Source organism: Dermacentor albipictus, chromosome 1, assembly GCF_038994185.2.
Source record: "Dermacentor albipictus isolate Rhodes 1998 colony chromosome 1, USDA_Dalb.pri_finalv2, whole genome shotgun sequence".
NCBI classification, from domain to species: Eukaryota; Metazoa; Arthropoda; class Arachnida; order Ixodida; family Ixodidae; genus Dermacentor; species Dermacentor albipictus.
The window spans coordinates 559,032-583,392 of NC_091821.1; the positions used below are offsets into that span (position 1 = coordinate 559,032).

The following is a 24,361-nucleotide window of genomic DNA, read 5'->3' on the forward strand; positions in this document are numbered from 1 at the left end:
GTTGCAAACGGTATCAACCCAACCCTGTGAAACCCTGCCAAAATAGTTTTCTCAGAAATGGAGTTTCATGCCTCACTAACCCATTTGACCACTTCTCCAAAGTTGTAACTTTGCCGACTTTGCTTTGCATGCGGCATCATGGTTAGCAAGGCTGCAAAGACATGCAAAGTGCACAGCAACAACGGCAATGAGTGCAATCAAGTGCAGTTGCTGTGCATGGCAGACAGTGACGTGCGATGGAGCGTCACTTGATGCCCGATCAATACAAAGGGTGTGGCGATAGCATCCAATCCAATTTTTACAGTATATATGTCCCCGTTCTACGAGGCACACCGCTGAATTAGGAAAAAACACTTATAGACCACAAAATTCGATAGATACAATGAAATATACATATTCCATTTCAGCACTTGGGCAGTAGTCCACATCAGAGGAATCCTGCTCAACTCGCTTGCAAAAGAGTAACTGGTACGCACGTACAGGTGTGGCCACTGCTAGTGGGAACACAGAGGCATCGCTTTGCAGAGTGGCCCACCACCAATGCCTCATAAAGTATTGCAACAAAGGCACAATCAAAGCGATCGGCAAAAAGCCTGGGGAGTCGCCTGCTATGGTAGTCATCTGCCAAGACTTCACGAGGCACCAATGCTGACAATGCGCGGAGCGCTGCCACGAGCTCTCATGTTCCCACTAGCAGTGGCCACGCCTGTACATAGCATAATCAAACCGTGTATGTGAGCACATGCAAAAAAGCTCGATGGTTGTGTGCTCGTCAGAAAAACGAGTCAGAAACTTGCAGTGATCCTTCATCCCATCGCCAACAAGGGGCAATAATTTTTCGCGAGTCTCAAGAAAAGAAATGCAGGCCTGGCAGCACTGTTTGTATATGGCATCATCGTTTGTACATAACCGCACCCACCTGTGAACAGATGTAATTGCAACCTTTTGAGCAATAAATGAGCGAGCATCTGGTAATGACACTTTGAGAGATTAGAAATCATATAGACATCAGTTTTGCTGAGCGTAAAAAATGGAAAGGGCCCATGAGATGAAACCAAAACTAACCGTCGCATGCCCTCACACAAGCAAGCGGTCAATGAAACGCCAGTGCAAGGAAGCCCTGGAATGAAAAGCAAGAAACTACAGAGCGATAAAAATTCCTTGTATCCACACAGGGTGGCAGCACTTTTCGGCAACGATGGGTTGAAAAAGTGGCGTATTTTTCAAACATACAAATAGTATTGTAAATATATGGCATCGACCATTTGGGACTTGTTCACGGAACCTTCCTATTACTTTTTTAATCTGCAAAGGGTTAACTTTTCTTTTTTGTAAGAGGTGTCCAGCTTGAGCTACTCTCATCCAAGATATACCAAGATACAGAAGGATTTCCTGCCATCAATGCACGGAACTCTAAAATAAAAGATCAAAAATGTCTACAACGGCTACAAGGCTGTTTCACCACATCTGAAATTGCTGGACCCATGCCAATGAGGTTGGCCCCCCAGTCAAGCAACCACCCCCTAACAACTCACCTCGGAGAGGAGAAGGTCATCAGTTATCTTCTTCCCTTTGATCTTCTCATTAAGGGCCAAAATGAAGCCGACATACTCGCTATATGCCTGGTGCAGCAAAGAAAAAAGAATGGCATGTTCTCCATGCGTGTTCTCCATACAGAATGATTTCAACACAAAGCTGTCATGTCAACATATCTGCAGGTCACAATTTATCAAAATACATGCAGCCTAAAAGCCGTCAATAACAATAGAGCTTCTCACGTTAGATATTTATTTGAAACACTTCATGCACACACAGCACTTGAACACAATACAGCAAAATATATGCTATAGCTTCCAGCTGTCACACTGTCTCAGGAAAAATAAATACAGAAAAAAAAGGGAGCCAACTTTAATGGAACAGGCTAAAGCAGTATTAATGCATTCAGTCACCATATTTTGCTATCAAAAAAGAAAAAAAAAGTTCACTCACGGGGTAGTGCATTTTGCACATCTTACCTCTGCTAACTGCCAAAATGAGACCACAATTTGGATTTTTTTACTGCAAGGCCTAAATTTAACAAACCTCAATTCAGCTAAATTATATAAATGAAATTCTTTATTTTCGTGAGAGTGCTGCAGTGGAGGAACCACGCACTATTTTGTTCTGATTCAGTGAATGAGTCTTGCACTGATGTCCTAATTTCCTAAAATGTTCACACATAGCAATGTACCTTGGCACCCACCTCTAAGTGAAAGTACAGCCACCATCAAACATAACCCAAACAATTAAGACGCCTCTATAACTGAATTTTAGCACGCACAGGCCGTAAGGAGCAAACACTGAAGGCTTTGGAAGGAAGATGTATTAAGGTATCACCTCTTAAAGTGCCTGCACCAGAAATTTCAAGCACTACTAGCAGCAGAAACAAAAAGGCACTGAAGGCGTGAACCAAGGCTGTAGATGCAAGAGTGGCTCAGTAGCTATGGCATTCTGCTAAGCACAAAGTCTCGCGACTTCGACTCCTGGTCACATCGATGGTATGCAAAGACACTCGTGCACCACACTTTTGGTGCACACAAAAGAGCTCTACTAGCATAACTGCGAGTCGGCCTATTTGGAACAGATTCATTATTTAAATACTTTTTTGTGCGCAAACAGACAGGGACAAAGAAGAGGGGAAACACAAGGACGAGCGCTCATCCTTGTGTTGCCCCTCTTCTTTGTCGCTGTCTGTTTGCGCACAAAAAGTTTTTAAATAATGAGCCCTATGAGGTCAGAATCATTCCAAAACCCTCCATGACAGCATTACTCACAGCAACAAGTGTTAAAACTTTGCACAGTTAAAACACTGAACAATCAATAATGCAAGCACTGAATCAAGTTTACCAGAGTACCACTTGTTGCTGGTATTGCCTGTCCTGGAGGAGCAGAGGGAGACATGCAGCAGGGCAAACTTCCATGGCCAACATACAGAAAGTAACTGTGTATCAATACATATGGATGCGAAAATATTCGAAACTTTCAAATAATGAATCGCGTAGTGTTCTATTTGATTCAGTCCTCGAATTGAATAGTCACTATTTGATTAACCCGTTCGGGCCTGGAATATTTTATTCGCACCTATATATTTTTACACATAACATTTAGCTTCCTTATCGCATAACAACTCCAAATACATGAAAAGCTGTTAGTGCTTCGTTTCATGTAAAGTCTGTAAGCATGTCCACAAATAAGGAGGACATCAGTGCCCAGTAGTTATAGTAGAGGCAAAAGTAAAGCTTTATCTGGCAGTTTATTTTCCAGCTGGGAGACGAAGTTTGATGCAGCCAGTTAGAAAAAAAAACAGAAAATGCTCTTGAGCATGTAGCAGGAGAAATACACTATTTGATTCCGTCCTCGAATTAAAGAGCTACTATTTGAAAATCAGAATATTGAATGGCAGGATTCGAACAGGGGACCTGTGGCACAGAGGCCCCACATTGAAACAATTATGCCACAGATGCATGCATTGCTAAGTACATAAAACGCCCTTATGAAGTTATCACGGGCAAGCCAATGCCTGGAGGCGCTTGGCGCGTTTAGATTTGGCAACCTCGACAAGCTCAGTTGTTGCAATTAGCAGCAATTGTGCGTGTTCGTAGTGTCTTCTGCACTTCGGAAAGTATTTAGAACTGAGGTGAAACAGCGCGAAAAAGACGAGGACACAAGGAAACAAATACCACCTTGTGTCTTCGTCTTTTCCGCACTGTTTCACCTCAGTTCTAAGTATGAACCAACTAGCCCTCATCAAGTAGTAGTATTGATTGCTCTGAAAATTACGATAATGAAGGCATATAAAGCATAATAAACAAGGCCACAAGAATGTCTGAATCCTTAAGCATGAACATCACACAAATCTGTGTACTTCCCATCATTCCCATGGTGGGTCAATCACTGCAGCGCCACAGTTCCCTCTAGTAATTATTGTAGGCAACTCTATGGTGGCTGCTGCTGCTGCAAGCTGGCACACATGACGTCACGGCAGTCAGCGCGCAGTCCCGCACGTGCCGGCGTGCAGCCACTGCATGTTCACAATCCTCCAAAAATACAACCATCCGTTTAAGAATATGCAAAATAAACACTGTGTATAGAAACAGTCGCATTTTTCTAGTTAAATTTCAATGCTTCCATTTTTTCACATTTTTGTTCAGCATCCCTTTAAAGGGCCCCTCTTGGTCCTTTAAGGGTCTGGCCTTTTAAGGGTCGGGCCACTTTGAGCTGACAAGTGCAGAGCATACATTGCACGATAACAACTGTATCTGCAAAAAATTACATTGCTACGCACCGCAGAAAGATCTGAAATTTCAATCCGAACGCCGTTGCCCTCTTCACTCGCGGCCGCCGCGCTCCAAGCTGGACAGCGACGTAATCGTGCCCCTGCGCCTACGTAATCGTGTCCGCAGTGTGACGTCGCTCATGGTGACACGTGAGAATTATTCAAGACATCTGTTATCTGTGCGATCTGTTGCTTAATTGACGAATAGAAGTTTAGAGAAATAATAAAACACACAAATGGAATGTCTGCGTGTTTTTTGTTTTACTTCGCACAGAAGCAAGAGAGAAGTACTTCTGCTTCTGCTTGTTCCCACGGTCGTGCGGTCATGTGCACAGGTACTCAAACTATACCATTTTCTACCGTGTTCCAGCACATGATCAAGCTCTGCGATTCGCTTGTTCTGCCTCAGTATTCGTGTAGCACTGAATTATACTGCTAGTCATGTTTCCTTGTGCACAGCACACAAAATCCTGCACTGCGTGAACGAGACGACTCGCACGCGGCGCAGTCAGTGGAAATGAGTAGCACAGAAAAAAAAAGCAAGGAGTGAGTGAGTAAAAACTTTATTTGAAAACAAGGTATTGACGGATGACCTTGTTGTTAGGCAGCCACGAGCCACTGGGCCCGGGCGGCTTCTTCAGCCCTCTTGATGACCTTGGCCTGCAGGTCAGGGTCGGAGCTGAGCAACACGGCCTCCCACTGCTCAGTATTACTTATTTCTCTATTTGCGTGATTTTCCGCTGGGCCCAACCACATAATATGGAACAGATCCACTTTTTTTCTTAGAATGGTTACATGTATTAGGGTACTGGTCCGGGTAGTAGTAGTGATAGGCTAAGGGGTTGGGGTAGGTGTTCGTCTGAAGTCATCTCCAAGCTACTTCTTGTCGCTTGTTAAGCGATTTGTGAGCTGGCGGGTACACTGCCCTGGCTGACCTGTAGCGCTTAGTTATTTCCTGGTAACTAACCATGCGATCCTTCTCTGATCCTAGCGTGAGCCATCCGGGTGGTCGGTTGGTGAGTCCTCAAGCGGCAGTGTAAGCGGCATCGTTGCCGGGTAGGGAGGAGTGTGCTGGTGCCCAAATGATCTGGATTGGTCGTGGGTGTTGGTTAGTGTCTAGTATGTGTTTTACGGGAGCCGAGACCTGACCTTTCGCAAAATTGCGCACTGCTGCACTGGAATCGCTAATAATGTAATGACAATGTGTGGAGGCTATTGCCAGAGCGATAGCCACCTCTTCCGCTGTTTCAGAGCTTCTGGTGCGGATTGAACCACCAGCACGTAATTGACCTGAGGAGTCCACCAGTGCGACGGACATACAGTTGTGTTCTATGTATTCTGCTGCGTCGACATAGACTACATCTTTGAAGGCATGGAATTTCTGATGTAGAGCTTTGGACTGCTCGGCCCTCCTTTGGAGTGCTATTTGGGGTGCATGTTTTTAGGGAGAGGATTAATTTTGAGATGGCACCTCTGATCGTGAGGAATGTCTATTTTAGTGCTTTGCATTGACTCGTAGTTGACGCCGAGATTCCGGAGGATGTTTTGCCCGGTGGCACTCTGAGCTAGCCTTTCGTATTGAGATATAGGTGTGCTTCCACAAGTTCCTCGAGGGTGTTGTGCACACCTAGGGCTAGCAATTTAGCGTTGGCCGTTCTTATAGGTTGCCCAAGAGCCTGTTTATAGGCCCTCCGGATAATTCCCTCTATTTTCTCTCTCTCAGCCGTTTTGAGGCAGAGGTACAGCGTGATGTAGGTGATGCGGCTGAGCACGAAGGCTTGTACCAATCTTATAAGGTTGGCTTTTTTCATGCCAGAGTGTCGGTTGGCAATTCTTGAGATAAGTTGCATCGTCTGTTGAATGCACACTTCTAGTTTATGAATTGTGTTGCTGTTGCGCCCATGAGCTTGTATGAAGAGGCCGAGTACACGGATGGTGATCACCACCAGGATCGCGCCTCCTCCGGCTCGCACAGTCATTTCTGGGGGTGGTGCAGTGTTGGATTTGCGGTTTGTGGGGGCTCTGAGTAGGAAGAGTTCCGATTTTTTCAGGGAACAGGCGAGGCCTTTGTCGGTCACATACTTTTCAACCATGTCCACAGCTTGTTGTAGCGTGTTTTCTATATCTCCATCGCTGCCTTTAACCACCCACAGGGTGATGTCGTTGGCATACAGACTGTGGTGTAGATCTGGAATCTGATGAAGTTGTTCCAGTAATCTTATCATTGCTAAATTAAAGAGGAAGGGGGGACGAGACTGATCCCTGCGGTGTGCCACAACTTCCGAGAGGGGTCTTGCCCTAGTGTAGTTTCCCTATTCTTAGTTCTGCTGTGTGGTGGTTGAGGAAATTTTTGATGTAGTTGTAGGTCCTCTGGCGTACACCTATGTACTGCAGATTCTCCAGTACAGCTTGATGCACTACATAGTCAAAGGCCTTTGTAAGATCAAGGCCCAGGACAGCCCGGGTACCGTTCTTGGATATGTGATCCAGAACTTGATGTTAAGGATGAAGCATGATGTCTTGCGTGGGAAGTTTAGGACGAAAGCCAATTATGGAGTTCGGGAATAGGTTGTTGTGCTCCGCAAAATTGTGGAGGTGTTGAAGTATGACGTGCTCCATGAGTTTTCCTACGCATGAAGTCAGAGAGATTGGGCATAAGTTCTTGAGCTGTAGTCGCTTACCATGTTTAGGTATGATTATTATTTGTGCACGCTTCCACTGCAAGGGGACAGAACCTGTTTCCCAACAGCAGTTGAAGTACTCTATTAGGGCAGTGATAGATACGTCGTTTAGATTTCGGAGGGCCTTATTCGCTATGCCACTGGAGCCTGGTGCAGATTTAGTTCGGAGTTTCAGCAAAACGGCTTGTACTTCAGCCTCTAGAACGGCTGCATCTAGGTTAAGATTCTCCAGACCAGCGTATGGCTTCAGGGGTATTTGTGCATTTTTGCCTACCTATGTACCGGGTTCTGAGCTCTGTTAAGAGCTCATCGTTCGTGCCCTGATATTGGTGAGTGATCTCATTGAGGTCTTTCCTCTGCTAAGATTTACTCTTATCCGGGTCCATAAGATATCGAAGAAAAAAAATGAAGGCAGGGCTTGTGACGTATGCACCACACGATCCTCGAGGTCTGGTATGAGAGAATACAGGGAAGGAATTTTGCTTGCGAAGGCTAGACGGGTAGAGTGGAGAGAGCGTCTTGCTAGGCAGTGGAGCCCGCCTGCTGAAATAATGGGTTTGCGGCACTAAAATATTTCTATCTCGGCTATTAATGAGCCAGCACAATGCGTTGGCGGGGTAGTTGGTGCGAATCCATGAATACTTTGTTTAGCGCAAAACGACACACACAAGAAAGACGACAGGACAAGGCGTCTGTCCTCTCGTCTTTGTCCAAGCTAGCGCCTTGTCCTGTCGTCTTTCTTGTGTGTGTCGTTTTGCGCTAAACAAAGTATTCATGGATTAATGAGCCAAATTGAAAAAATGTTGCAGCAGAACGCTCCCTAGAGAACACGTAAGAACTTCCAGCGTATAACCGAAATTTCCTATGGGGCCTGGTGAGGGGCCCTTTAAGGACTGTGCAAAGAGCGATGGAACAAGCAGTGTTCGGCATAACATTAAGAGACAAAAAGAGAGCATTGTGGATGAGAAAGCAAACAAGGGTAGCTGAAATTATAATTGACATCATGAGAAAAAAATGGAGCTGGCAAGACCATGTAATGCATGGGGCAGATAACCGGTGGCCTATTAGAGTTACAGAATAGGTGCCAAGGGAAGTGAAGTGCAGTCGAGGATGGCAGAAAATTATGTGGGATTATGAAATGAGGAAATCTGCAGGTGCAACTTGGAATAAGCTAGCGCAAGACAGGGGTATGTAATTGGAGATCACTGGGAGAGGTCTTTGTCCTGCAGTAAATATAAAAATATGTTGATGATGATGATGACATATGCCCTAACACCATAATAAATCTGAATGCCTTTCATCGCAACGTATTTTACTCAACTGTGGCACCATCTGTCACGACTATTCAAACTCAGGGTGTCTACCAAACTGACATTTCCAAATTCCATGAGTTTTCCAGGTTTTCCCTGAGTGCCGTTGCAAAATTCCCTGAGTGATTCAGAACTATGCTTTATGTCAAGACGGGCTGAAACCATATCGCCCGATGCTGTCACTCTCTAGTGAGGAGATGAAAAAAATTTTAAAAAAAACGACAATCCAATTTGAATGCTAAGGAGTACTGTTTATTGCATATCATATTGACTGCAAATAAAGACGGGGACAGAGGGAGAGAACACAAACAGCACGGGCGGTAACTTTCAACTGTTTTATTCACGCCAGCCCGTGTGCATATATAGGCATATAGAACATGTGCATATCGCAGCAAACAAGAACACTCATCAGCCTAGGATGGAAACCACTTAATAAAAAAATCTATTTCCGATTGAAACAACCTAATGGAGGTGTCACTAACACAGTCTTGGCCTTTCTTTTTTATGTGATAAGCCTCCATCAGTTCGCATGCAGTCTGGTCATGGCTTCTCCCCAGAATCTTTATCTCCTTAAAAAGAGGTGCACAGTGACAGGCATTGCAGAGCGCAGGCAAGTGCGCCAATTCATCTTTCGTTAACTTTTGTTCACGTTCCCTGGCTCGATCATTCAGGCACCGTCCTGTCTGCCCTATGTGGGACTTGCCACACGCCAGGGGGATTTCGTACGCAACTCCTACATTGCATTTTGCATACGGCTTGGTGTGGTTTTTGCCACAGCCTTGCCTTCCTTTAGTATCACGGGAGATGCGGGGGTAGAGCCGCACCATCTTAAAAGGGGCGGAAAAGAGAAGGGGGACTCCAAGCCTGCCTGCCACCTTCCTTAGGTTGTGAGTGACCCTGTGAATATACGGCACCACTTCATGTCTTACGGCCATAGTAGTCATCCTCACCCTTGCTTTGCTCCTAGATTCTTTTACCTTCTGCAGGAGGGTTTCCACCATTGGCGTTACCGTCGAGTCAGGGAACCCTGCAGTCTTAAGACGGGAAATCTGATTGTCAAAGGCAAGCTGCATCTTGTGCACACACGATTTGCAGAGAGCCGATTCTAGGCAGAGCATCACTACTCCTAGTTTAACAATCGTGACTGGGAGGAATCATATGGCACCAAGCCATTCTGGGGAGAAGCCATGACCAGACTGCACGCGAACTGATGGAGGCTTATCACACAAAAAAGAAAGGCCAAGACTGTGTTAGTGACACCTCCATTAGGTTGTTTCAAACGGAAATAGATTTTTTTGATAAGTGGTTGCCATGCTAGGCTGATGAGTGTTCTTGTTTGCTGCGATCTGCGCATGTTCTATATGCCTATATAAGCGCACAGGCTGCCGTGAATAAAACAGCAGAAAGTTACCGCCCGTGCTGTTATGTGTTCTTTCCCTCTATCCCCGTCTTTACTTGCGGTCAATATGATATGCAGTAAACACCAACTAGGCCAAAGTGAAGTTCTTCTGGAGTACTGTTTATGCCATTCAAAAAGAGTATAGAAGGGAAGGGTTAGTAAAATGCACCACAAATAAAATGCCTTCGAAAAAATTGCAAATCAAGTTTGACATTCTCAACTACGAATAAAAAGTAGATGCATACAGAGGCAAATATTTTCGAATATGAGCTATGTATATAACTTATAGCAAGCTCAGTGGTATGAGGCCCGAACTTTGTCACAATTGAGATTCTCTCTCAACAGCTCGTAAGTCAACTTCAACTGCCCTGACATACTCTCAGCCCACGCACGATTCCTCAGTGTTGTGCTTAACAGCTTTAAAGAGATTATTTTGGTTTGAATGAGGGACACCTGCATCTCGGCATCAGCCAACACTGTTTTTTGAGCTCAAGCTCCTTCAAAATGGCGGCAACAAGCTTCTTTTCCCGTTCATTCCACAATGCGTAGGTGTTCTGTTCTTGTCATGCTTCCGCCACTTGCTCGCCCCACAGACCATTTGGAGTATCTTCTTCATGCTCAGTTGCATAGTCCACGTCTGATTTTTTTAACTTCCTAGGGGCCGCGAAAAAGTCTGAAAAATCGGTCAGTTGGAAAAAATAAATGCATGTCATTTACTGTCCCTTAGGGCTCAAACCACCAGAGGCACATTCGAAACGCTCTGAAGGCCTGTCAGTACACATATTAGGCATAACGGCGCTCGTACTGCCACAGGAAATACCGGCTGCACGCGCGTATAATTAAGGAATACCTAGTGTGCCACGTGGCAATAGCCCCTTCCCACGCTTGTTACGCTTCACTGCAATACTTTTGCGTATGCTTCACCGAGTAACATTGCTGTGCAGAGGCGAAGCTGACTTTTGGGAACCGGCTTTATGCAACGCACCATGCTTTTCAAGCTTCTAAGCCAATCGCGAGGACCACAAAGGCGGAGTCCCCATTGCTGACAGCAGCGAATTCTTTTAATAAAAAGCACGGCATCCAATGGCAAGAAGATTCGCAGCGAACGTCGAAGCAGCTAGGCCTAGCGTTGCCGCAGTGGTGGCTACGGCTGCCAGCGGATCTGCGTGCAAGAATGCCGGTTCAAGGCGGCGAGACAATCAAAATGGCGGCGGTGGTGGCTTTGATTAATGCAGTTTCGAACCTGCGGTCACGACAAAACGTCCGGAAAATTGGAAGGTGAAAAGTTCTTGCGTCCGAAATTTCAGACGCTCTGATACATTGACTCTATGGGGTGCGTGGTGGTGCCGCGAAGCCGTCCACATTATCGGGAATCCGGACAGTCGGTCACTGACTGTACACTGGCAACTTCTACAGCCAACGACAGGGCGTCCAAGACGATTCATTACGATTCCTATCTGTTACTTGAGCCAGTATTCGTGACTTTCGACCCTTTCAATAAAATTACAGATAATTTTCCCTGATAAAGGCACAAATTCCCTGAATTTTCCCTGAGTTTTCCAGACTACTCAAAATCCCTGAGAATTCCCCGTTTTCCCGGCTAGAGAAAAAATGCTTTTTTCTAATCTACTATTATTGCAGACGGCATACATTTGCAATTTCATTGTGAATGTATACACAGATGTTATTTGGCCAACAAGGCTGCCTTTCTCAACTTTATATGAGAATGCTTGACCGTGTATGCTTCGAAGAGCCTACAGTTTGCAAACAAGCTGCTTAGTTGTTACTAATGCTCCATTTGCGGTTTTAATAAAGCATGTTTTATAATTTGCAGAGAGAGAGAGAGAGTGTGTGTGTAGGTGTGTCTGTGTGTGTGTGCGTGTGTGTGTGTGTGTGTGTGTGTGTGTGTGTGTGTGTGTGTGTGTGTGTGTGTGTGTGTGTGTGTGTGTGTGTGTGTGTGTTAATGGTGAGAAGGCTGTACAGTATTTGCAAACTATTTTATATTCAATTTGATTTGCGTCTAGTGCGATTTCATTCGGTCTCAATGCACATGCATCAATGCCTTCCGTTTGTCCCGACCTCTGCTCGAAGATGCACAGCTACCACACTTTGGGACCTGTGTGTCAAGCGTAGAACATACGTAGGCTTCTCGGCTAGACATTACTATTCATAACACACACGTGACATTTTGTCACCCATTTCTTCTGGCGCCTGCTGCCCAGCATCCATGCCCTTGGTGAGCTGATATCAAAGGACGTTTTGTAGTTGGCTCTCAACTACCCATGCCTTTTTGATGCTCTAAATTTGGTAGAACGAGCTCAGCCTTTACCATGAATGTCTACCCATGCCCACACATTCCATTAGTCAGAGGATAAGCTATGACACTGCACTGCACCGAAAGCCCAGCCTTTGAAATTAAAAGCGCTGCACTGTTGCAAACAGCACAATCCCAGATGCCATGCAGAGCACTCAGAACTGAAGTTAGTGCTTAAAGAGGCACTAAAGAGAAACACAAAACAAGTTCAGACTGATAAAGTAGTCTCTGAAAGCTCAATTTTATTTACTTTTGCAGCAATTGTTTGAGTATTGGAAGAAAAAACTGAAGGCAAAGGTAAATCTTTAAAATCCTGTGCCAGAACCCCCAGTGCCAGTACTGATCAGTGCAGATTTCAAAGTATTTTTTCATATTTTCGCTGTTGTGGCTCAAATTTCTCGAAACTTGATAAGTTCATCCTCTTAAAACACACTCCAGTCAGCTGTTCCTTGACAAAGTGTATACTGCTCCTTCTGCCCCCTTCCAAACGTGCATTGCATCAGTTGCCTTTCCACAGAGTGCCTTCCATCAGAGTACCCTTTCTCCCCTATCATCCTGTTGCTTTGGCAAGATTATCAATATGCAGCATTGGCCACTGGACCAACCAACACATCACTGACCCTTCTTCCTCCTCTAGTTCTATGTGTAGAAGCACCCTTGCAAACAAACACATCCAACACTAGAAAGCTGCACTAAATTTAATGCACATTTTGAATTGGCTATATTAAGAGAACACTATTTGTTTTCACACAACATATCTCACCTAGATCAAATCATATATTCAAAGTAAAAATGCGCGCCTGCTGCCACAAACCTGTTCAACCGCTCTTATATTCCCAGGGCTTACGTTGACCGGAAACGCTTTCCCAACTTCATCGTTCACATACCAGATTTTACCTTTAAACTGTCATATACCATGCTTATTGTGCATAAATTCTACTTCTTTAGAACATTCATCCCTGTAATGGCCTCAGGCATTGACTATTCTAAAATAGAAAGCAAATAAGAACTTTGCACCAGTACTCCTTTAAGAGAAATACCAAATTAGCTATCAGTAATGATTACCGCTCAGGTATGACTTGGAAGCCTTGACAATTTTTTTTTTTTTACTAATGTAAGTCAATCGCAATGAATTTTTTTTGCTTTCCTATAAGGGGGCGGAGTGTTGCTAGCAACATGTGGACCTAGCCTTACAAATGCTTGTGGCGATTGCACCACCTGTTTATCCTATGAAGGTGATATAGCAATGCCAGTTTATTAATTAGGTTAGGTTGTACATCTGTCTGGTGGCCCACGTGTATATGTTGAAAGGGCGGCAGATTGGGCTGGCTGGTATTTGATCAGGTTTCAAGGTTGTATAACGCAAAATTGCAGCAAAAGGATGACAGTACCAGTCATCCTGTTGTTACCACTTCATGCCACATGCTCTTGCAACATATTGTATAATACAGCCTGTGTGAAAAAAAGAAATTTGGCAGAACCCATCTCACAATGACTGTTGACAGTGATGTGTTCAGCATTCAATCAATATAGCGACACAATGTATTGCCACCATCAAAATGAGTTGTGTGAGGTGTGTACTGCAGCAGGACTCCTCTTTCACCCTTCCCTAAGAACAATCGGTGCCATCTAGCAGTGGCACCATGAAGCCTGCGCATGGCCTCCAAAATGCATGGCACGCTGGTGCCTGTGAACGCTGTGGTTTTTCGCTCTGGGCAGCTGGGGCCCCTCTCTCATGCTTCTTTTTAAACATGCTGTGCCACCTAGTACCACTGCTAAGAAGTCCACGTATGGAATTTGAGATGAGAAGCGTGGTGCGCTGGTGTGTGCAAACGACGAGAATTGTTCCCTCACTTGCCACACACCCAGTGGCATATACACAATGACCCACGTTGGGAACAGGTTCAATGAAGACCTGCAGATATCCAGTGGATTTACGGAGCAGCTCGCTATAACATTGGTGTGAAAGATGTCGCGGGTATGGAGGTGTGCCCTGGCACCTTTGCGCAGTCATTCACCTGTTCTCTCATCCATATGCGTCTCCCTTTCCACCCGCGACGGCTGTCAGAGGTGGCCTTTTTCACGGACTGGTTTGCGGCAGTGGCGCTTTGCACTGCCCACTATGGCGCTAGCAACGGCACGACTGGCACTATTGACAAAGCGAGCGCGAGGAAGACCTCGGCCGGACAGCACTTGGTGTGCACATGTTTTCCGTCTCGTCTGCCAGCCCCTTCTGTTTGGGCATTGGACGTGACCTCGTCTGTGGTGCCTTACACCTATGGCGAGCACATACCTTGTGATGTTCCTTTTTCGAACACTAAGGCAAAGAGCGGTGCCTAGTGCTCGTGCATCCCACTACACTGAGCCGCACTTATCGAAGGTCCATGCTGATAAAGAGTGCCTGAGCTCTTGTGGTTATCTTAAGAGCAAGCAGCATGACACCTTTTCCTAGCAGTGTGTCTCAGGAAGCCATCCCCCACAGCGACGCCCCTTTCTGTATTTCTCGCTTCTTGTGCAGCAACCCCTCCGATTCCTGTGCCGATTTGGGACCAAGCGATTGTGCAGTGCCGAGTGTCGCAGGAGACAAGTTGCTTCTGCTAACTAAGGGCCCTACTGTGTTCTCATGCGTGCACAGCGCTCTGTACCCCTTTTTGTGGCCTGAACACACAAGCTAGATTACGAGACCAGTGGGTGATGTTGGCCCTCTGGCTTGATAAACCCGAACCTGTGGTATGTGGTACTCCTGTGAGATACCAGACCACACCCAACGTTAAGGGGGATGCAGGACTAAAATCACGATTTTTGCCAGAAAAACTCATTTTCCAACTTTGTTCATTTTGGATTCCTATACATGTAAAGAAGCTCATCCCCAAGTTTGCTTGCAATCTGCACTGTACTAAAGAAAAACACGGATTCTCTTCTCACAACGGCAGCGCACGCTTGCCATTGAGGGCCCCATGAATGCAGTATTGAAGAACCGGCCACAGAGTGCTGAAGAAACCAAACACTAGAGAATACCCGCATTAGAAGGATTGTTTCTCACTTATTTTACTCAAGGCAGACTTTTCAGAGTACAGCCGACTGTAAAGCAAAAACTAAAAAGGAAATGCATAATTCTTGCTGCGGTGCCCTTGTCTGCGAGCGCAGACAAGGGCACTAGACTGCTCAAGCCTCAAGTGACTATGCAATCAATTGCTGCAAAGTGCAGCAATGTGAAGACTCCAGCTGTACTTCTCCATCCTTGATTGTCATCTTTTTTCATGGTGCAATACTACACTGATAGCAAGAACTGGCACAAAGCTTTGATTTAGATTCATCTATTACATCAAACTTACATCGAAGCCCTCTCCCCGCTACTTCACACTGTTTTGCACAGTCCAGGAAATCTGCTCAATAGAGGACAGACATGCATGTTCAGCCCATTCCTCATTTACAACAGTTGACCACACGAGAAGGCAGGCGTGGCGAGCGTTCACTGTGTAGAGTGCAAACACTGCATTTCACTGTGTTTTCACTGATATTGAGTCGCAAACACTGCGACTGAATATCAAACCAGTTGTTTAATCAGAGTAGCACTCGCATAACAGAAGCCTTGAGATCAAGGGTGTATTGGAAAATCTAAATAAGTGTTTCACAAATATCTTTGCTAAAATTGTTGTGGCCATCAGTGAACCTATCTCCGCAAGCAATATAGACGTAATTCACAGGGGGACAACACAAGACAAAATGAAGGATGTTGTACAGTTGATGAAACACGAAAAGCGACACAAAGTTTTAGAGAAGGCAAAGAAAGCGAAACTTATGAACAGAAGCCTGGGTTTGTCACTAGAAGCGCCCAAAAGAGAGGCAGATATTCCTGTCCTTGTAAATGAGCACATGTGCAAGTTTTTGAAGTCATTGCTTGATATGGCAGCATGCGAACATAGCTGGAAATTTGTCTGGGTAAACAAAGGTGGCATTTTTGACCATCGCAATGAAGCATCAGCTGTTGTAGCAATAAAACACGAGTGATTTGGACAAGGCCAACGCAACAGAATAAGGGTGCGCATGCTTGGAACGATCCCTACAATTTGCCAGCATGCGAAAAGATGGCTACCGATTGCTTGCTATCTGAGGACATACGTGATGTATCAAAAAACTGTGACAATTTTTTTTTTTTTCATCTCGACATCACATCCATTCTGTGGAAATCTGATGAAGTAATCACCCTTTCAGAATCATCCAATATTACATTTGATATGCTCATGTTCACCGAGACTTGGAATACTGAAAATTCAGATAATTTGATTTTACATTACAATCATTCCTATTTAAATCTGAAAAGCTCTAGGCGTGACACAGTTCCTATACAGGTTGCTGTATCAGGTTTTGAGACGTTGCGCAAATTCAACGCCATTACCAGTGATATTGAAAAAACAAGAAGGTATTCACTGTCTGGTACACACCACCGAGCAGAAATACCTCGACATTTTTGAAGTTTCTTGATTCTTCTGTGCCAATGAAAATAGATGGTTCTGGCAATAGGTGGCAATATGAATATTGATGTTCACACGGGCTCGAGCCCAGCAAATGACTTATGGTTGAGCTACAGAGTCGGAACGTTATGGCAGCATCAACACACCTTACTCTTTTCATTATGCAAACTAGAAGTGAGGCGTGCAGACAGGACACAAGAGTAGAGAAGTGGACAACACGAACGCGTTCGTGTTGTCCACTTCTCTACTCTTGTGTCCTGTCTGCACGCCTCACTTCTAGTTTGCATAATGAATCCTTACCAACTAGCTCAGCTTTCTGTCGTTCTTACTCTTTTCAACTGCCTCTGTGCCAGACTTATTCATCACTAACTCAAATGCTAATAACATCTTCTGTGGCATTATAAATAGTTACATTCAAGATCACTTACCTATTTTTTGTATGTTTCAGCATAACAGTGCTTTAAAACGAAACGAGTGGCCTGAACTCACAAATCGGGGAAATATCTTGCACATTAGAAACATTCAGGGATAAGGTCACTCAAACAGACTAGAAGGAAATGCTCACTATTGAAGAAAGCAACAAGTGCTACAACTCATTTGTGAACATCTTTAAGAAACATTATTTTGAGTCCTACCCATTGCATACCTATCGTAAACAAAATAATCTGCGCACACCACTAACCACACATGAACATATTAAGCTTATTAAGCATAAGAAGCTTTTTGACAACTTTCCTAAGTCACGCAGCTTGGAAAGAAAGATACTTTAAAATGTTTCAAAACAGGGTGAAGAAATAAAAAGATTTTAAAAAAAAGTATTAAAAGCTTGTATTTTACAAAAATTGTTTACATAATAGTGGCACCATGTGGAGTAAAATTAACTAAACAAGATCTTTAAGGATACCACGACTGACAAGCTCGTAACATATGACAAAACCTTATTGGGGCTCAAATAGCTAACCTTTTTAACAGCTCTTTCATTGAAATTAGCCCTAGTACTAGTTATCAAGTTACTAAATCAGGCATCAAATGAACTGAACCAAAAATACTGCAAAATAACATTATTTTTGCTCACACCGAAACTGAACTGGAACGTTATTTTTTTCATTACAGAGTGAAACCTAAAGAAAAAAATTATGGTTTTTGGTGCAGGTTGGCCACCTTTTCTGGAGATTGTCATCCATGCATTGCCTGTACTTGTGGGGATGGAGGTGCCTTCTCTGCCTCTTCTCAGCTCGCACGTTGTGCTTAGCTCGATCTCCGGGAATCACCGCCGTAACGGCAACATGGCGGACACGACTAGCATGCCAGAGCTAATTTCCCGCGCAAACTGCACTTCTCTCTTCTGAGGTCGAATCACCGTGCGAGCTAGTGTCACCAGGACGTGCCCTCTACACCCGAGCTCTCTTCCGCTGAGTGCTTAATAGCCGCAGCAGGTGCTCACTGGCCCACGAGTTGGTTACGTGGGGCCTTTGCTCCCGCAACTTCTCGTCCTCGCACTTGGTGAACAGCTACTCGGTTAGCTTTAGTGCAACGGGCGCGCATGCTCTATTGTTCTTGCGGTGAGCCTTTGCCGGTAAGCACTGTGACTGTCGCACTGTGCTGTATCTTGGGTGAATAAACATGTGTTCGTTGGCGATCTGACTCTAGAGCCTACTTGGCGTCGTGTCGGAGAGTCGATGAACCCTGCCATAGCACCTTTATGCTTTGCAGAGTGGAAGAGCGTCGTGCCCTTTCATGATCGCCGCTTGCAGGATGAGCTTTGTGCAAGCCCATCTCCACATAACTGGTGTCAAAAAGGCCTGGGCCCCACGTTGGATGCTTGCATACCACAGGGGACATTTCAGTCTCCATTCGGTACGGGCCCAACCATTTGGCCGACATAGAGGCAGAGACGCCTTTGGCAGCGTCACTCCAAGACATGGCTGCGTCTGAGGACGAGGTCAACTACACCATAGTGCACGTCCCTATGTGACTGGTAATATTGGGCCTTCTGTCCAGCTCGCGCTTTTGCCAGGTTGGAAAGGGCCAGGTCAAGGGTGTGTCCATCTGTGAGCACAGTTCCGTCGCGTAGCCGAAAAGGCCAGCTTTCGTGGCACATACCCTGCTGCCAGTCTGCAGAACGCGGTCCGTGGGATTTGGCAGCTCTCTCTTGAAGTTGAGGAAAGTGGCCGTGTACTCAGCCGAACGGGTCACCATAGACTGCAAGAAGAAGCCCGTCTCTTTAAGACAGACATCCAAATCCCTGTGTTGCCGGACAAAGGCCACGAGCAAGGGCTTGAGGTTCTGGTTAATCCACTCTGTTTGATTGGCCTGCGGGTGATACGTGGTTGTCTTGCAGTGCTTAATGCCAAAGGTGGCACACACATCCACAAACACCTTGGCCATGAAATAGGACATATTGTCTGATATCAGCTCCGCTGGAAAGCCAAAGCAGTTAAAGACCTTGGTCAACTTGTCCAAGATTGCATGTGCCATTAACTTCCAAAAGTGAAAAAGTTCAACCCATTTTGTGAAGTGATCTGCAATAGCCAGGAGAAAAATGTAGCCTTGCCAGCTTCTGGGAAAGGGTCCCATAATGTGACAGACTGCAACTTGGCAGGGGAGCTGGCTGCCGATTGGCTGCATGAGCCCAGGGGGGTTTGCCAGTGTAAGGCTTCACACATTGGCACATGCGGCGCAAGCGGGAGTAGTGAAAAGCGTCACACTTCATGTCTGACCATGTAGCGTAGCAGAACGACTTTTGGAAAGTTGGAGCTATTCACATGTCCGGCCAACTGCGAGTTGCGGAAATAGCTCAAGGTAGCTTTCCTTGGACTGTGGGGCATCATCATCATCATCAGCCTGGTTATGACCACTGCAGGGCAAAGGCCTCTCCCATACTTGAACTACCCTGGTCACATAATTGTGACCACGTTGTCCCTGCAAATTTCTTAATCTCATCCGCCCACCTAACTTTCTGCCGCCCTCTGCTGTGCTTCCCTTCCCTTGGAATCCCTTCCGTAACTCTTAATGACCATCGGTTATCTTCCCTCCTCATTACGTGTCCTGCCCATGCCCATTTCTTTTTCTTGATTTCAACTAAGATATCATTAACTCGCGTTTGTTCCCTTACCCAATCTGCTCTTTTTTTATCCCTTAATGTTACACCCATCAATCTTCTTTCCATAGCTCGTTGCTTTGTCCTCAATTTAAGTAGAACTCTTTTCATAAGACTCCAGGTTTCTGTCCCGTAGGTGAGTACTGGTAAGACACAGCTATTATACACTTTTTCTCTAGAGGGATTATGGCAACCTGCTGTTCATGATCTGAGAATGCCTGCCAAACGCACCTCAGCCCATTCTTATTCGTCTGATTATTTCAGTCTCATGATCTGGATCCGCAGTCCCTACCTGTCCCAAGTAGATGTATTCCCTTACCACTTCCAGTGCCTCACTACCAATCGTGAACTGCTGTTCTCTTCTGAGACTGTTAAACATTAGTTTTCTGCAGATTAATTTTTAGACCCACCCTTCGGCTTTGTCTCTGCAGGTCAGTGAGCATGCATTGGAGTTGGTCCCCTGAGTTACTAAGCAAGGCAATATCATCAGCGAATTGCAAGTTACTAAGGTATTCTCCATTAACTTTTATCTGCAATTCCTCCCAATCCAGGTCTCTGAATACCTCCTGTAAACACGCTGTGAATAGCATTCGAGAAATCATATCTCCCTGCCTGACGCCTTTCTTTATTGGGATTTTGTTGCTTTCTTTATAGAGGACTACGGTGGCTGTGGAGCCGCTATAGATATCTTTCAGTATTTTTACATACGACTCGTCTACACCCCGATTCCGCAATGCCTCCACGACTGCTGAAGTTTCGACTGAATCAAACGCTTTCTCGTAATCAATGAAAGCTATATATAAAGGTTGGTTATATTCCACACACTTTTCTATCACCTGATTGATAGTGTGTATATGGTCTATTGTTGAGTAGCCTTTACGGAATCCTGCCTGGTCCTTTGGTTGACAGAAGTCTAAGGTGTTCCCGATTCTATTTGCAATAACCTTAGTAAATACTTTGTAGGCAATGGATAGTAAGCTGACCGGTCTATAATTTTTCAAGTCTTTGGCGTCCCCTTTCTTATGGATTAGGATTATGTTAGCTTTCTTCCAAGATTTCGGTACGCTAGAAGTCCTGAGGCATTGCCTATACAGGGTGGTCAGTGTCTCTAGAACAATCTGCCCACCATCCTTCAGCAAATCTGCTGTTACCTGATCCTCCCCAGCTGCCTTGCCCCTTTGCATAGCTACCAAGGCTTTGTTTACTTCTTCCGGCGTTACCTGTGGGATTTCGAATTCCTCTAGACTACTCACTCTTCCATTATCATCGTGGGTGCCACTGGTACTGTATAAATCTCTATAGAACTCCTTAGCCACTCGAACTATCTCATCCATATTAGTAATGATATTGCCAGCTTTGTCTCTTAACGCATACATCTGATTCTTCCCAATTCCTAGTTTCTTCTTCACTGCTTTTAGGCTTCCTCCGTTCCCGAGAGCACGTTCATTGTATCCATATTATACTTCCTTATGTCAGCTGTCTTACGCTTGTTGATTAACTTCGAAAGTTCTGTCAGTTCTATTCTAGCTGTAGGGTTAGAGGCTTTCATACATTGGCATTTCTTGATCAAATCTTTCGTCTCCTGCGATAGCTTACTGGTATCCTTTCTAACGGAGTTACCACCGACTTCTACTGCACACTCCTTAATGATGCCCACAAGATTGTCGTTCATTGCTTCAACACTAAGGTCCTCTTCCTGAATTAGCTAAATACCTGTTCTGTAGCTTGATCTGGAATTCCTCTATTTTCCCTCTTACCCGCTAACTCACTGATCGGCTTCTTATGCACCAGTTTCTTCCGTTCCCTCTTCAGGTCTAGGCTAATTCGAGTTCTTACCATCCTATGGTCACTGCAGCGCACCTTGCCGAGCACGTCCACATCTTGTATGATGCCAGGGTTAGCGCAGAGTATGAGGTCTATTTCATTTCCAGTCTTGCCGTTCGGGCTCCTCCACGTCCACTTTCAGCTATCCCGCTTGCGGAAGAAGGTATTCATTATTCGCACATTATTCTATTCCGCAAACTCTACTAATAAGTCTCCCCTGCTATTCCTAGTGCCTATGCCATATTCCCCCACTGCCTTGTCTCCAGCCTGCTTCTTGCCTACCTTGGCATTGAAGTCGCCCATCAGTATAGTGTATTTTGTTTTGACTTTACCCATCGCCGATACCACGTCTTCATAGAAGCTTTCTACTTCCTGTTCATCATGACTGGATGTAGGGGCGTAGACCTGTACAACCTTCATTTTGTACTTCTTACTCATCACCAACTTCAACTTCGACTCCAGGGAAGCCTCCTCAGATAGGGTATAGCACAGGAGAACTCCACTGGTGTTAAGCAGATACATATCCAATGTGCCCGCAACGGTAACAGCTGCATCACACTCGACACCAACAGCAATACCAGCTGGCCCCGCTCCTCTTGAGAGCTCGGCTCTCTGAGCCCCGTCAATAATTTGTCTACAAGATGGATGGCTGTGCTGTGCCTTTAGTAGTTCTTGCCTGCTCAAGACGATACCAGAGGAGGTAAACGTCCTCTCCCCAGGCTGGCAATCCTGGGATTGCTGTGCCGTCGGCAATCACGCTGTTTGAGCCATTGGAGACAAGCTAGTCTCCACAGAGTGCGAATTGGCGCCTCTCGAGTCATTGGAGACCGAGGCTCCGGTCTCTATTTGGTACGAACGCTCATGGGAGTGACGGGCCAAAGGATCAGACGCCGAAACGGGGGCACGCGACAGGGCGTCAGCCACCACGTTCAAGAGCTCCCTTTCCGGTAGCGCACAACAATGTTGTACCGCTGAAGTATCAACGCCCAGCACGCGAGGCGGCACGAGGGCTAGTGCAAGCGCTTAAGCCAGGCGAGCGTCATGTGGTCTGTCTCCCCTACAAACCACTCTCCGCTGACGTAGCAGTCAAACTACGACATAGCAGCCCAATAGGGAACTGAGTCTCAGCTATTTGAGCTTCTTTTGGGTATAGTCAACCTGGTGGCATCCAACCTTTCGAAGATGTCCTCCAGGTGATGGAGTTGCTCCTCGAATGTTCGAGAGAAAATAATGTTTTCGGCATAAGCCAGGGCACAGCGCCACTTGGCATCCCTGAGAATGCAGTCAATCAATCTCTGGAACATAGCTGTTGCTCCAGAGCAGCCAAATGACATACGGCTAAACTTGTAAAGGCCTCGATGAGAGGTGAACACAGTCTTCTCCGCATCAGCCGGCTACATATGAACCTGCAGGTAGCCGTGGCTAGCATCCAGGGTGGTGAAGTAGCATGCATCGCCACATTAGGCATAGAATAAGAGAGAAAAAACATTTATTAGAACCATCGAGGTGGTTGCTCTTGAGGTCGAGTGGATGGTGTCCTCATTCCAGGACTCCACTGGCCATGGCTGCTCGACGTACTTGCTGGACGAGAGCTTCTTGTCCCGCCAGGGTATCGCCGGTCAGCTGTACCTCCCACCGCTCAAATTGCGTGCTAGGCGTCTTTAAGTGTTGAGGTTTGCCCCCGCACCCCCACGAGATGTGGAAGAGTGTAGGGCGTGTGTCGCCGCACCAGGGGCAGATGCCGCGATATGTATGTGGGAACATTTTACTGTATTTGTGTAGGTTAGGAAATGTGTTTGTCTGAATAAGTCGGAGAGCTACGGCATCTTCAGTGCTGAGCTTTCTGTGAGGCGGAGGATAAATCCTGCGGTTGAGTCGCTGGATCTCGAGTCGGTCGCAGTAATTGGACGGCAGGGGCATGAAGGTAAATGGTGGGGATTGATGAGACGATTCGTCGTGCCCCGCTCGGTTGATTAGCGCTCGAGCTAGGGCGTTCGCCCTCTCGTTCCCCTCCAGACCCGCGTGGCCCGGCGTCCACGTGATTTGATGGTATTCTTGCAGCCTCGGGCCTAGAATCTGAGCCGCCAGAAGCGGTGTTCGTCCATTGGTAAAGTTACGGCAGGCCTGTTGCGAGTCGGTAACGACATGGACTTCCCTGCCTACCCTGTCTTCTTGCTTTATTACCAGTGCCGCGGCTATGGTCTCAGCCGCAGCTGGGGTCTCTGCCCTTACGGAGGCCGCGAGGGTCAAGGAGTTGTCTCTTCCGTTCACGGCGGCTACCGCAAAGAGGCCCCCTACAGGGTACGCCGCCACGTCCACGTACGTTACGTACGGGTCACCCTTGAATTGTCGGCGCTGTCTGTCGACGCGAGCCTTGCGTCGTCCTTCATGGAGTTCATGGCTCATGTGCTTCGGTATCGGGTTCGCCTTGATTTTGCCTCTGACCTCAGGCGGGAGTGATCGTTGCCCATCGAGGGCACGGAGCTCCGTTGCCGTTCCGGTCCGGTGGAGGATGGCTCTGCCCGCCGCCGTCTTCTGCAGTCTGGTCTTTTGCGAAGCCATAACCGCGTCCGACAGCTCAGCGAAGGTATTGTGGATCCCGAGGGCCGCTAACTTCTCGTTTGAGGTGGTGACAGGGAGACCCAGGGCCGTTTTGTACGCGCCTCTGATGATGGCATCGACTTGTTCTTGGTCGCGTTTGTTTAGCGAGTGATAGTGATACGGCATGCTATACGTGATTCTGCTGATCACCAGAGCCTGGACGAGGCGAAGCGTGTCCTCTTCTCGCATGCCCTTGCGGCTTCTTGTAATTAGTTTTATAATCCGCGAGACCTGGTTGGTGGCAGACCTTAGGGTTTGGATGGTGTGGGAGGCTTTCAGGTTGCTCTGGATCCAAAAACCCAGAATCCTAGTCAGAATAAGCATCCTTCCTCGTGACCTCGT

At 46.2% G+C, this 24,361-nt stretch overlaps 1 protein-coding gene across 3 annotated transcripts in view; it reads right to left on the reverse strand.

Annotated features, from left to right (window-relative positions):
- The window catches only part of LOC139060019 (serine/threonine-protein phosphatase 2A activator-like), a 361,591-nt gene that overhangs the window by 306,856 nt on the left and 30,374 nt on the right, over positions 1 to 24,361 (reverse strand). For all 3 annotated transcript variants that reach the window (XM_070538705.1, XM_070538701.1, XM_070538699.1), the window contains exon 3: positions 1,536 to 1,622. In XM_070538705.1, the coding sequence (XP_070394806.1) occupies positions 1,536 to 1,622 (87 nt within the window). The remainder of the gene's footprint in view (positions 1 to 1,535; positions 1,623 to 24,361) is intronic.